Source organism: Sander vitreus, chromosome 10 (assembly GCF_031162955.1).
Source record: "Sander vitreus isolate 19-12246 chromosome 10, sanVit1, whole genome shotgun sequence".
Classification (NCBI taxonomy): Eukaryota; Metazoa; Chordata; class Actinopteri; order Perciformes; family Percidae; genus Sander; species Sander vitreus.
Window position 1 is genome coordinate 17,623,022 of NC_135864.1, and position 14,312 is coordinate 17,637,333.

The window sequence follows — 14,312 nt, forward strand, 5'->3', positions numbered from 1 at the left end:
CTCTCTAGCTCTTTCCCTCTCTCTCTCAGGCTCTCTTGTTGTGCAGTGATGCAGTGAATAGACCCTTGGCTTGGCTCCAGATTCTGCCACTTAATCGACACAAGAGAGAGAGGCCAGCAGGATGATGTGCTGCATTATTAAAAGAGCTGTTTTACCCGAGGGAATGATGGAAAGAAGCAGAGCAGGACAGAAAACAGACCGCGAAAATACCTACACATAAGGAACAGTCATGACTGGAGCATCTATTAGAATGCAGGTAAACAAGGAACAAATGCACCATGTACAAAGGAAGGAAACACAGGATGTCAAAACAAGTGAAACTGGGAAAAGTGTTCAGTATCCATGCAGACTAAACAAGTGACAGCCCATGAAAAGAGAATTACCGAGAACATAACAGCAACTTGAATGGGTAAGTATAAATGGCTGACTGGATTCAATTTCATCCAAAAGGGTCTGTTTCACCTTGGTGATGAGTCAAGTCTCGGGAACACTCATAACTTATCATTATTAGAAAACTATAGTGGATGAGGATGATAAGAGGACATATTTGAACTTGTATCCTCCCTTTAGAGCAAAGCCTGGCTGACGTTTCAAGTCTAAAAATGTACTCAAATAAGTGCATATGTACCTGGGCATGTAGTCTGTCTGAGCTTTGGTAGAGAGAGAAAAGGATCAGCACTGAGTGGAGGCAACCATAGAGAGGCCCAGCATTCCAGCTGTGTGACTCGTTCTCACCACACAGACACACACTTGTCATTTCCAAGGTCTAGTCTCACTGCAGGCATGTGGAGTAAAGGGTAACAGACTGGAATATTGGCCTTCTTAAGGTAAACAGTACTCTAATCCTGCATGCTTCATTATGGACAACGCAGCTACACCTACACATCACAAGCAGACAGGTTATATCCAAGAATGTAAATCTCTTCTGCTCAAGAAGAAAGTCAAACTAAGGGAATTCGTCCTTTCACTCAACTGAACCACAAACTGTTAAAAGTTGCTGAGTTTTTAAGTTAAGATTGTTTAGACAACATTTGCCAGGGAAAACACATCTCAAGCCAGGTGTAATGGCACACAGGCATCAACATCTAATTGACCTAAGCTCCAATTGTCTTTAGATCTGCTTGTTTTTGTTGTTACATAGTCTCTGAAGTGAGTTGAGCACTTACAATAGATGAGATGAAGATATTCAAAATGCACAATACCTTTTTTTCAGAGTCCTTTGAGTTTGATTTAAAAGGCATGAGATAGAGAGAGAAGGTCAAACACACTACTCAGGGAGACTAGGCCAATGGAGAGAGATGAAGGGATTACAGTTCTGTGGGCCTGGAATCTCATCCAATTGAAATACTTCCATACCTTTATACAATGTCAGTCTGCTTCTCTTACATATTTAAGTTGGACCAAAGAGCTGTGACTCCCCAGGTGAATTACAACTTGCCTGAGTTTGTTAGCTACCACAACACAATGTCTGTCAGTTGAAGTACTATCATTTTAAGAGAATAGATGGATATTCATTATGTGAGCACTGGATTCATCAGGGGGTATAAACTGGACTACTCATCCAACATGTGTGCTAAAGCATCTGGTTGACCACTTCTCTATCATGATACATAAAGGTTTATCCATGTGTACAAAAAAACAATGTAATCTCACCGCTTTCTCTGCCTCTGACAGGGCTGACAAAATACATTACATGCAAAAGCTTCCTTCTCACATACGTTCCATTAACCTTTGTGTGTGTGTTAAGAAACTGAAGCTTCAGTTTTCTAACAGACACACAAACACACACACACACACACACACACACACACACACACACACACACACACACATTGTATTGCTGTGTAACTGTGGCTGGAGTGCACTTGGTGCTCTGTCTGAAAAGAGGAAGTCATGTCTGTTCTGTTGCTCTGATAAACTTCAGCGTACTCGCACATACACACCATATAACCTTCAGCACATAAGCAATAATTGCGGCAGTAGAAATCTCAAAAGATATATAGAAAAATGTGATGTGTAACCACTAAAATGCTGGATTCATTACATTGTTATTCATTACAAGGGAAAGGCTAAGCAAGTGACAAGAGAAAAGCATATGTGGTGCTTGATTTTAACATTCCTCTTCCTTAAACAAACATGACTCAATTTGTTGCATGTGCAGCTTCATCATCCGTAAACAGAATATTTACAAAACAGCTCCTCTAGCCATAGTCAGCACGTGTCGACCCTTATAAACTCCCACAGACTCAAAGACTGAAAAACTAACACATGGTCATGGGAATTTTCAGATCCTGCTTCATATCTACGACTTTGCTAGTATGGAGAAGGGAATAATTGCAAAAATGGAAGTAAGAAGGCAATTAAGTTGGTTGAGTCATGGTCAAGCTCATGACTTCAGAACTACATGGCATGTTTCTATGTCCACTGAGCCAGAAAGCTCAATTAATCATGGGAATATTTATCTTACAATGCAAAGAGGTATGTGTTGCAGGCCAATTGGTAAAAAAATAAACCTTTTATTTTATTTACAAAATGTTTCTAAAAAACCTTTCTGTTAGCACATAGTTAGAGTGTACCAAAACAGCACACTGCACATGAATAGAAAATACAAAGAACGGCAGTGGGAAGTGACTGACAATTGGGCACTAATGCCCCAGGGTCGTGCTAAAATTACACACTACTGGAGACTCCTCGTGCCTGATGCTTTGTACACACAAACTCACACGCAAGCATATAAACACACACAGTGATGGCTGCTGCTCTAAAGCCATTATAGACTGCGACGTCTGTCACTATGGCACACGTATAAGAAGCCATCCTTCCTTTCTCTTTGTCTATCCCTCTATGCCTTTTCCTCTGTTGTCCTCATTGCACACGTGTTACTAAAGCAGGGTGACAGATGGTACTCTGCTGACCTCAGGAACATCCTAATTCAGCACAGAGAGTGCCAGATTCATGAGAAACAGGACAATCTTATGGATAGTTAACAGACACAAGGGCAAACATCCAGTTGTGTGGAGAAGAAATAGTTATCACCAAAACACCACAGCAACAATAATGAGCTTCAATCAAACTCTACATTAAACATGACATGGCTGGTGATGAACCCTCATACTCCTCATACATTTCTTTTCGTTGAATCCCCTAAAGTGACTCGTCCAAGTGAGAGTACTGGCAGCCATCTTCTATCCCTGACACTGCTAAACACTAAACACTGAATGGGTTGGATGTGTCTAATGCATCATTATCTGGTTAGCTTAACACCCCACTCTAAACACTTGGAAAAAAGGCATTTCTAACCATGATCTAAGAATGGAAAATATAAATATCTGTCCAGAGCTCACAAAAACGAAGCGAAAACAGCCTCACTCATGTGATGCTGAGCCCTGGAACCAATCACCAAAAGTTCATAGGACAACAGGAAGTCAGGGGTCAGGCCAGTGACCCCATGAATTCCTGTTTTTCAGCTACTGCTTTATTCTTTGACTCCCCCGACCCCACCCCTCTTTCCATTTTCTTTCCTTAGCCATTTTCCTCTCCTTCACCTCCCATCTCTCCCTCGGTCATCCTGTTTCCTTCTGTCTCCCAGCCATTCCACTGAGCCAACACTGCAGGATATTTTCATCTGTCTGTCTCCTCCTCTCCATCTGTTAGGAGCACTTATGTTTCCCCCTTTTCCCTTCCTTTGCCATTTCTTCTTTATCTGTTTCTTTCTCATCCATAAAGAACAGTTCCTCTCTGTCAGTTTAGTTACTGGAAGTCAGAGATAGTAACCACATTTGCCTATGCCTTAGGTCAGATTAAATATTTAGATGTTATTTACTCTGCCCAAACCTGACAAGTAGGACAACAAAGCTCTAAGAGTGTTTCACCATGTAGAGAGAGGGATCCTCTTGCCAAAACAAAATAGGTTTCAGACAGAGGAAATCTAGGTCAGTACTCTACTGTATATCAAAACGGCATGTGAAAAACATTTCTTGAGATACTTAATGCATTTCTAAAACACATCTATAGATACCAAAACACCTGTATTGGTCTTATCCTACAATGGCATATCCCACCAATGCCATGCTTGCGCTCCCACAACCCTCACCTCATTGGCTGAGTTCATAAGGTGCTTCCTGCTGAGTGTCATGTTGAGTGTGTTGTTTTGACTCAGCATGGGTGTCTTCATAAATACAAAGTCACTCCGGCTGGATATAGTGGAGTAGCAGGGCCTGTAGGTGCGTGTGTGTGGGTCCTGGGGGCCTCCCACTACCTCCATATAGCGTATGGGTCCATCAGTATTGAGCTGCAGATGCAGGTCCTTGCTTGGCCTCTGATGGTAGCGGCTGGACCTGTGATGGCCGTAGCAGCAGCTGCAATCAGAGTCGCCCAGCACTGGGTCACGGTGCCTTAGGCAGCGAACCATGAGGACGACAAAGGTGATGAAGGACACAGCTGATACACAGGCTAGAGAGATGATGAGGTACAAAGTAATATCCGACATCCCAGTACGGTGGTAGAAGGGTGTGTGGCGAGGGCTTGCTGGAGCATCGTTGGCCGTGCCCTTCTCATCCACAGTTACTGTAATGTTCACAGAACTGGACTTTGGTGGATCACCATTGTCCTGAATGATGATCATTATGTCATAAGTCGAGCCCCCTTCCTCCTCTGCCCACTTGCGGACTGTGCGGAGTTCACCGGTGTGTGCCCCTATACGGAACATGCCAGCATTTGGTCCAGGGGCGATGGAGTAAAACAACCATGCATTGTGCCCACTGTCTGCATCCACCCCTACAAGTTTATTTATGAGGTGCCCTGGGTTGGCAGATGGGGGCACAGTGAACTGTAATCCTTTGTCTTTTGGGTAGGCAGGGTGTACAATCACTGGCATGTTGTCATTCACATCCACCACAAACACATGCACCGTGACGTTGGCTGTCCGTGGGGGCACCCCAGCATCCCGGGCCTGCACCTCAATACAGAAAGCTTTAAGCTGTTCATGATCCAAAGAGCGCATGCTGTAGATGTGGCCACTCTCTGGGTTAATGTAAACATAAGAAGATATGGGTGAGCCCTGGACCATGCCGGAAAGGATGGTGTAGGAAATGCGGGCATTGTCACCAAGGTCTGGGTCAGTGGCTGAAACAGCAGCAATGGGGGCACTGGGAGCATTGTTCTCTGGGATGTCCACAGAGTATGAAGGCTGAGAGAAAGTGGGGGCGTTGTCATTTACATCAGAGAGCTTCACCACAAAGGTGGTTTGTGATGAAAGGGGAGGGGAACCAGCATCAGTGGCCTTGATGACCACTGTGTATTCTGGGACAGTCTCACGGTCGAGGTTTCCAGCAGTAGTGAGGCTGTAATGCCTACCAAAAGCTGAGTTAAGTTTGAATGGCAAACCTGGTTGGACAGTTAATGTAACCTCCCCATTCACACCAGAGTCCAGGTCCCGTGCACTTATGAGCGCTATCACAGTCTCTGGTGCTGAGTCCTCTCTGATAGGACTGGTCAGTGATGTCAGTGTCACCTCTGGTGCGTTGTCATTCACATCAATGATGTCCACTACAACGTTACAGGAGCCCTCCATAGCGGGAGAACCACCATCTCTGGCCTGCACTGTGATGTGGTATGCAGTGGCTAGCTCATAATCCACATCACCCTTCACACGGATCTCACCGTTTTTAGAATCCACACTGAAAAGATTAACAACACGTTCCGGTGTGTATTTACTAAACAGGAAAGATATTTCTCCGTTGTTACCCGAATCCGCGTCAGTCGCGTTCAATTTCGTAACTAAAGTGCCCCGTGCAACATTTTCTAATAGCCTAACTTTCTTTACCGTCTCGTCAAAGACGGGCGCATTGTCATTTACATCTAAAACTTTAATGAGCATAAGTGTTGAGCCAGATCTCTCCGGCTGACCCCCATCTACGGCAGTGAGCATAAGGCGAAACGAGGCCTGCGTCTCCCTGTCCAAAGGTTTATTCACCATTAGCTCTGGAAACTTGCTGCCGTCACTTTTAGTTTCCACATTCAGAATAAAAAAGTCATTTGCAGCGAGATGGTAAGTGCGTAACGAGTTGGTACCGACGTCTGGGTCGTGTGCGCTCTCCAAACGGAACCTTGTGCCTGGAGCAGCCGCCTCTGATATCTCCAGAGAAATGTTGCTGGTTGAAAACTGCGGTGCATTGTCATTAACATCCAGAATGTCCACCACGACTCGATGAATGTCTAAAGGATCCTCCAGAACTATTTGAAGGTGTAGTGAACATGCAGAACTTAATTCGCACATTTGCTCCCTGTCAATTATTTGTTTGATAACCAAATCGCCGGTCGCCTGCTTTACCTCAAAATACTGCGTTGTGGATTCCGAGACCACCCGCAACCTCCTCTGAACAATCCCATGAGCAGAAAGACTCAAATCTTTAGCGATATTCCCAACGACAGAGCCCGGAATTAGTTCCTCCGACACGGAATAGCTGAGCTGAGCTGACGCACAGGAGAGGCAAGCTAGATAAAAGCAAAGCCTCCACAGCCTCCCTCCTCCGGAGCGCTTCCTCTGTCTGGAGTCCATTGTGCTGCGCTCCGAGGATCGGAGAATGGTAAAGTTTTTAACTTCTTCTTTCACCGTAACGTATCCATAGTAATGTTAAAACGAGGCGGCCGGGCTTGATGGTAAACATTTCCGTTTTAAAAATAGAGCGATGGGAAGTTTTGATGTGATCATGTCGGCCAATTTTTAAGAAAAAACGAGGACGAAAATCAAAGTATTTTCTGACTCCACTGAAACTCTCTGCTCTGTCTCCTCCGCCTCACTCCCCACATGGGCGGGGAGAGGCCACAGAGGCCTTCCCCCTAATTGGAAGACAGGGCTGGTTCAGCTCTGTCACACAGCTCACACACAGAGTGAAAACTTTCCAGTGACTCCACTTCCACTGACAAGTAGCCTGTCAACTTAATTCTCATTGTAAAAGTTTGAGAGGACATTATAAACGGAATAACAGAGGAATGTGACTATGGAAAAGTACCCAAGCAAAAATATATGGAGAATAGATGCTATCTTATTGTTATACCGTTGTTTATTTATTGTTATATCAAGCAGCTATTTTTTTTTTTATAGCAATGCTTTTTGTATCCGCAGGGGGGCATAGTTTCCAAATTGGTTTTCCACTACCGCAAGTCTATCAAAGGAAAGTTTAAATGGGGCTTATGCTTCACTATGAAGTACAAAGTATTTTGAAGAAATATGCAAGCTATAAAATACCACGAAGAGAACAATTTGGTGATACAAGCCATGTAGCCTACAGAGCAGAGTTTTGTTTGAGAAGAAACAGCAATGATAAAGTATCATTGTTTCAACAATACAAGATATTGTAGTTTATTCAAATGGACCATTGAAAGAAAGTTAGAGAGAAAAATAGCGATGACACGCAAAGTAGTTTAACCTAAACATTTAAATTAAAGATGAAAACATTATTTTCACACAAGGGCATCATTAAATTGACGTTTTACGTTTTACATTTTATATATATATATATATATATATATATATATATATATATATATATATATATATATATATATATGTATCATAATTTCAAATATGTCGCAGGGTTTGATAATTATGAAGCAAGATAGTAGTCTATGTGATTTGTGACGTAGTCTATTAGCTGGAATCGTAACCCTGGCATCTACTTTATACCGAGTTTGTGTGATTTGGTTTCCTTTACAGAGAAACACAACACACCCTCCGTATGTAGGCATAGTTAAACAAAGAGATGCAGAAACATTTGCGCTTGACTGAATAGTTATATGTAGAAAAATGTATAGATAGATGTTGTTTTGTTTCCACAGTTGATTAACTTCGATAACAGACTATGCTATAATTAAGTATTTCCTGCAATAAATAATAAAAATGAAGAAAAAAAAATCTTCATTCTTAAGAAACCTGGTTGTTTTCTGCTCACCTGCTGGCTCTCAAAGGTCCAGGTGCTGTCGGGTAAAGACGCATCCAGAACACTGATCACCTCCTTAAAGTCAGTGGTGCTGCTGGGCTTAATCAAAGTGAAATCACTGTACTCTGACATCGGAGACATACAGGACCTGAAGGACTGACTTTGAGACATCATGTCTCCTCCCAGGACCTCCACGTACTTTATAGGTCCATCAGTGTTGAGCTGAATCTGCAGGTTTCTGTTGGGGTTCTTGTAATCATCACAGTCGCTCCGTCTCATGCAGCAACTATCGCTGCTTCTGCTGTTCCTCATGCATTTAACCGCTAAGATGAGAAAAGTCACCAGAGACAGCACGGACACCGAGGCCAAAGAGAGAATCAAATAAAGGGTGATTCTCCCAGTTTTCTTGCTGGGCTCGGCCACTTTCTGTCGGAGGTCTAAGATGGGCTCATGGAGGCCGTCCTCCAGCAGGATGGACACCGTGACGGTGGCGGACTGGACCGGTTCCCCGTCGTCCTGAATCTCTATAAGCAGCCTCTGAGAGGAGTCGTCCTGCTCGGACACAGCGCGTTTAGTCCTCACCTCTCCTGTGTACAGATTGACAGTGAACAGAGAGGCGTCTGTGGCCTCCGACAGTTTGTAGGAGATCCAGGCGTTGTGGCCCGAGTCAGCGTCCACGGCCGTCACCTTAGTAACCAGGTGGCCTCCTTTAGCGGAACGGGGCATCCTCTGATGAGAGAGGGAGCCCAGGGCAGCAGAGGAGGGGTAAATAACAGCAGGGGCATTGTCGTTCTGGTCCAGGATAAAAACATGGACAGTGGCGTTGCTGCTGAGAGACGGAGAGCCATGATCCTTTGCCTGAACCTGAATCTGAAACACCTTCAGCTTCTCATAGTCAAACGAGTGCATGCTGTAGATGCTGCCGTTATCTGAGTTAATGTAAACATAAGATGAGACAGAAACGTCCTGCACTTTAGAGTCCAGTATAGAGTAAGATATTTTGGCGTTTTCACCAAAATCCAGGTCAGATGCTGATATTGAGTACAGTATAGAGCCTGGTACACCGTTCTCTTTTAAATACACATTATAAGAGGGCTGAGTAAATATAGGAGGGTTGTCGTTTACATCAGTGATGCTGACAGGTATAATTTTCTTACTGGACAGAGGAGGAGAACCTAAATCCTTGGCTGTTATCTCAATATTATACTCCGAGAAGCTTTCTCTGTCTAATAAACCATTTGTAACCAGTGCATAATTATTAGAAAAAGAAGGTTTCAGATTAAAAGGAGAACCTTTGGTGAGTTGTAACGTCACTTTACCGTTATCACCGGAGTCAAGGTCTCGCGCACTGATCAAAGCTACTACGGTGCCACTTGGTGCGTCTTCGCGCACTGGCTTTGGCTGAGAAGTGAAAACTATTTCTGGAGCATTATCATTGAAATCAGTAATATCAACCTGCACGCGACAGTGGCCCTCCATTTCAGGGCTGCCTTTATCTTTTGCAGATACATCAATGGCATACGAGTTGGTAGTTTCATAGTCTAACTCTCCTTTCAGAATTATTTCACCTGTTAAGGGGTTAATATCGAAGAGTGACAATACAGATTCTGGTGTCCGAGAACCAAATGAGAATTCAATTTCACCATTTAAACCTTCATCTGCATCTGTTGCTTTGGGCTTTATAACAACAGCCCCATGTAAACTTTTTTCACCCAAAGTTACTTTGTAAATGTTTTTTTCAAACACAGGAAAGTTATCGTTAGTATCAAGCACATGTATGGTTATTTGTAAGGTTCCAGATCTTACTGGATTCCCACCGTCTAAAGCTGTTAGTATTATTTTGTGAACTGCTTTTTTCTCTCGATCTAGAGGCTTTTCTAAAACAAGTTCTGGAACGGTATTACCACCTTCCATCTCTTTTATTTTAAGGAAACAACATTCATTTTTACTAACAGTATATGATTTGAGTGAATTGCTTCCAACGTCGGGGTCTGTTGCGCTCTCCAAAGGAAAGCGCGTGCCAACTGCCGCTAATTCGGCTAATTTTAAAGATAATTCATTTAAAAGGAAACTTGGAGAATTGTCATTAATATCTCTTATTTCAACCTCAATTCGGTGTAACTGTAGCGGGTCTTCAATAACCACTTGCAGAGGCAGAACACAGCTGGCGCTTTGTCCGCATAAAGCCTCTCTGTCTATTCTGTCATTCACCACCAGCTCGCCCTTCCCCGCATCCACACTGAAATACTGCTCACCAGCCTCAGAGGCGACACGCAGTTTACGGTCAAAAATCTCAGATAGTCCCAAACCCAGATCTTTGGCTAGATTTCCTACCACTGCGCCCTGTTTCAGTTCCTCCGGCATGCTGTAACGAGTCTGTCCGTTTATTGTACTCCACAAGAGAAAGAAATGATGCCACCAAAGAGCCAGCCATCTCCAGTCTCGGTATCCCATTGTCTTTGTCATCCCTGATTCAGTAAAATACATAATTTCCAATCCACAAAAACTGAGAACATAAAGTCAAAATCCAAGTTCCGCAAGCGTAACATATTCCGTTAAAAATACGTCTGTTCATGGTCAAAAATACATTTTAGATATATCCTTATACCCAGAGTATATGAACCATTTACCTACTCTCCTCCCACTCTGAGCATTGTGGTTTTGGTGCTGAAGCTGCATGGGGGAGGGAGTAGATCTCTTTGTACAGTTCTGAATGTTATTGGTGCACAGCATCTCTCTCTCACGTCCAATCAGAGGGAAACTGAGCAACACCGTTAAAGACACACTAACCCTTTGTACTGTCATGGAAAAGGGAGTCAAACACAATCTCGAGATGCCATTTAAATTCCAAGAGCTATATAAATGTAAAATAAAAAAGTATTAAAATACATGTCTGTATATCAAAATATATATGTACGATTAACATTCGATTGTGCTGAGAACAAATTTATTTTTCTTGGCTTTGATTTCTAAGGGGTAGATGTCACCATCAGCGTTTATGTAAGTTAATAAATCCATTAAATGTAATGAGTGAAATAGTTATTGTGTTACTTAAACTTTCAAACATTTTAATTGTTAGCCCTTCAGTAAAAGCCATCAACAACAACCTATGATTGTGCCCTCCGTACGCCTCATGGGTCAGAGTCGCTGTTCATCGCTGTGGTGCTGAAACGCTCCCCTCAGAAAGCTATTCAACATCAAACACAGCCGCTGTGCCACAAAAGTTGTCGAAGGTAACTAGACAAATTAAAAGTTTTAATTTGGATATGAATGTGATATTTTTTCATTTCAAATATACATCGACTAAGAATTCAATAAATATCCCACATTTTTGGAATCTAACCTTATCGGGATTTTTCACTGTGAAAGCAAAAGTGTACTTTCTTCGCAGTTACTGTAGCTAATAGTCTTACAAAACTGTGTATGCCATTGTTTTTTCTACTCACTGCTTACCTGCTGGCTCTCAAAGGTCCAGGTGCTGTCGGGTAAAGACGCGTCCAGAACACTGATCACCTCCTTAAAGTCAGTGGTGCTGCTGGGCTTAATCAAAGTGAAATCACTGTACTCTGACATCGGAGACATACAGGACCTGAAGGACTGACTCTGAGACATCATGTCTCCTCCCAGGACCTCCACGTACTTTATAGGTCCATCAGTGTTGAGCTGAATCTGCAGGTTTCTGTTGGGGTTCTTGTAATCATCACAGTCGCTCCGTCTCATGCAGCAACTATCGCTGCTTCTGCTGTTCCTCATGCATTTAACCGCTAAGATGAGAAAAGTCACCAGAGACAGCACGGACACCGAGGCCAGAGAGAGAATCAAATAAAGGGTGATTCTCCCAGTTTTTTTGCTAGGCTCGGCCACTTTCTGTTGGAGGTCTAAGATGGGCTCATGGAGGCCGTCCTCCAGCAGGACGGACACCGTGACGGTGGCGGACTGGACCGGTTCCCCGTCGTCCTGAATCTCTATAAGCAGCCTCTGAGAGGAGTCATCCTGCTCGGACACAGCGCGTTTAGTCCTCACCTCCCCTGTGTACAGATTGACAGTGAACAGAGAGGCGTCTGTGGCCTCCGCCAGTTTGTAGGAGATCCAGGCGTTGTGGCCCGAGTCAGCGTCCACGGCCGTCACCTTAGTAACCAGGTGGCCTCCTTTAGCGGAACGGGGCATCCTCTGATGAGAGAGGGAGCCCAGGGCAGCAGAGGAGGGGTAAATAACAGCGGGGGCATTGTCGTTCTGGTCCAGGATAAAAACATGGACAGTGGCGTTGCTGCTGAGAGACGGAGAGCCATGATCCTTTGCCTGAACCTGAATCTGAAACACCTTCAGCTTCTCATAGTCAAACGAGTGCATGCTGTAGATGCTGCCGTTATCTGAGTTAATGTAAACATAAGATGAGACAGAAACGTCCTGCACTTTAGAGTCCATTATAGAGTAAGATATTTTGGCGTTTTCACCAAAATCCAGGTCAGATGCTGATACTGAGTACAGTATGGAGCCTGGTACACCATTCTCTTTTAAATACACATTATAGAAGGACTGAGTAAATATAGGAGGGCTGTCGTTCACATCAGTGATGCTGACAGGTATAATTTTCTTACTAAACAGAGGAGGAGAGCCTGAATCACTGGCTATTATCTCAATATCATATTCAGAGAAACTCTCTCGGTCTAATAAAACATTTGTAACCAGTGCATAATTATTAGAAAATGATGGTTTTAGGGCAAATGGAGTTTTTTTTTGCAGCTGTAATGTTACTTTACCGTTAACACCGGTGTCAAGGTCACGGGCACTGAGCAAAGCTACTACGGTGCCATTAGGCGAGTCTTCGCGCACTGGCTTTGGATGAGAGGTGAGTATTATTTCTGGTGCATTATCGTTAACATCTACAACTTCAACATGCACAGTACAATGACCCTCCATTCTTGGACTCCCTTTATCTTTCGCACTTATGTCTAATTCATAATTAGCAGTTGCTTCGAAATCTAGTTTTCCTTTAAGAAATACTGTTCCCGATTCGTGATCAATACTAAAAACAGAGAGAACAATATCTGATGTGTGCGCGCCGAATGTGTATTCTATCTCTCCGTTTTGACCATCGTCCATGTCAGTCGCTTTTGTTTGAACTATTAATGCACCTTCTGCAGCATTTTCACTAATAGATAATTTATACAACGTTTTCTCAAAAGATGGGACATTATCATTGATGTCAAGTACTCTAATAGAGAGCTGAGTGGTCCCTGATCTAACTGGGTTGCCTCCATCTAGAGCTGTCAACAAAAGCTTATGAACAGCCTTTTTCTCTCTATCTAAATTTTTTGCCAAAATCAATTCAGGGACTTTCCTTCCGCCGGCAACTTCTTTCACTCTAATAGTAAAACATTCATCTTTACTGAGAGTGTATGACTTTAATGAATTACTGCCAACATCTGGGTCAAGGGCGGTTTCTAATGGAAAACGAACCCCCAAAGCCGTAGATTCCGCCACCTCCAACATGATATCATTTGATGGAAATGTAGGCGCATTATCATTAATATCTTGTATTTCTACCTCAACACGAAAAAGTTGTAATGGGTCTTCAATTACAACCTGTAAAGGCAACACACAGCTCGCGCTTTGTCCGCATAAAGCATCTCTGTCTATTCTGTCATTCACCACCAGCTCGCCCTTCCCCGCATCCACGCCGAAATACTGCTCACCAGCCTCAGAGGCGACACGCAGTTTACGGTCAAACATGTCTGATAGTCCCAAACCCAGATCTTTGGCAAGATTTCCTACCACAGCGCCCTGTTTCAGTTCCTCCGGCATGCTGTAACGAGTCTGTCCGTTTATTGTACTCCACAAGAAAAAGAAATGATGCCACCAAAGAGCCAGCCATCTCCAGTCTCGGTATCCAATTCTCTTTGTCATCTTTGGTCCGTTATAACACAGTTCCAATCGACAAATTGTATAGAACAATGTTGGAATCCATCATTGCAGGTATTATTCCAATATACGATTTCCCACAATTACTGAGCATGACTGTAATCTGAATTATATAAATGTAATTTTAGGAAATACGAGATCATTGCTGTCTCTGTCCTCTAGCTCTATGCATCCTAAATGTTACAGCACTGAGGCTGCATGGGGGTAGGGACTAGATTGCTTTGTACAGTTCTGAATCCTATTGGTGCACAGCATCCACCTCTACCATCCAATGAGAGGGAAAAGGATCAACACTCTTAAAGTCGCAGCATAAATTCTCTTTGTGCCCCTTCACTTTAAACAACACCAATTATTTTGAGACTTATGGGACGCCGAAGAATGTAAAGGTAGATATCACTATGAAATAACTATTTAAAATAATATTTAACAAGAAAGAAAGAACAGGAAATA

The 14,312-nt window shown here is 43.2% G+C and overlaps 2 protein-coding genes across 21 annotated transcripts in view; both read right to left on the reverse strand.

Moving 5' to 3' along the window:
- Window positions 1-14,312, reverse strand: part of LOC144524403 (protocadherin gamma-C5-like) — a 190,213-nt gene that overhangs the window by 8,523 nt on the left and 167,378 nt on the right. For 4 of the 20 annotated variants that reach the window (XM_078260621.1, XM_078260620.1, XM_078260618.1 and 1 more), the window contains exon 1: window positions 7,953-10,427. The exons of 13 other annotated variants lie outside the window; for them this stretch is intronic. In XM_078260621.1, coding sequence (XP_078116747.1) covers window positions 7,953-10,427 — 2,475 coding nt within the window. Of the gene's footprint in view, window positions 1-4,093; window positions 6,825-7,952; window positions 10,428-14,312 lie in introns of those variants that run through there. 3 more of the 20 variants (XM_078260619.1, XM_078260622.1, XM_078260623.1) reach the window with 3 other exon arrangements.
- Window positions 11,379-13,847, reverse strand: LOC144524836 (protocadherin gamma-C5-like). The gene has a single exon (XM_078261350.1). It carries the CDS (start codon window positions 13,845-13,847, stop codon window positions 11,379-11,381), a length of 2,469 nt encoding a protein of 822 aa, XP_078117476.1.

Excerpts from the sequence above, each read along its gene's own strand:
- LOC144524836 (XM_078261350.1), bottom strand. The coding sequence starts at position 13,847 with ATGACAAAGAGAATTGGATACCGAGACTGGAGATGGCTGGCTCTTTGG.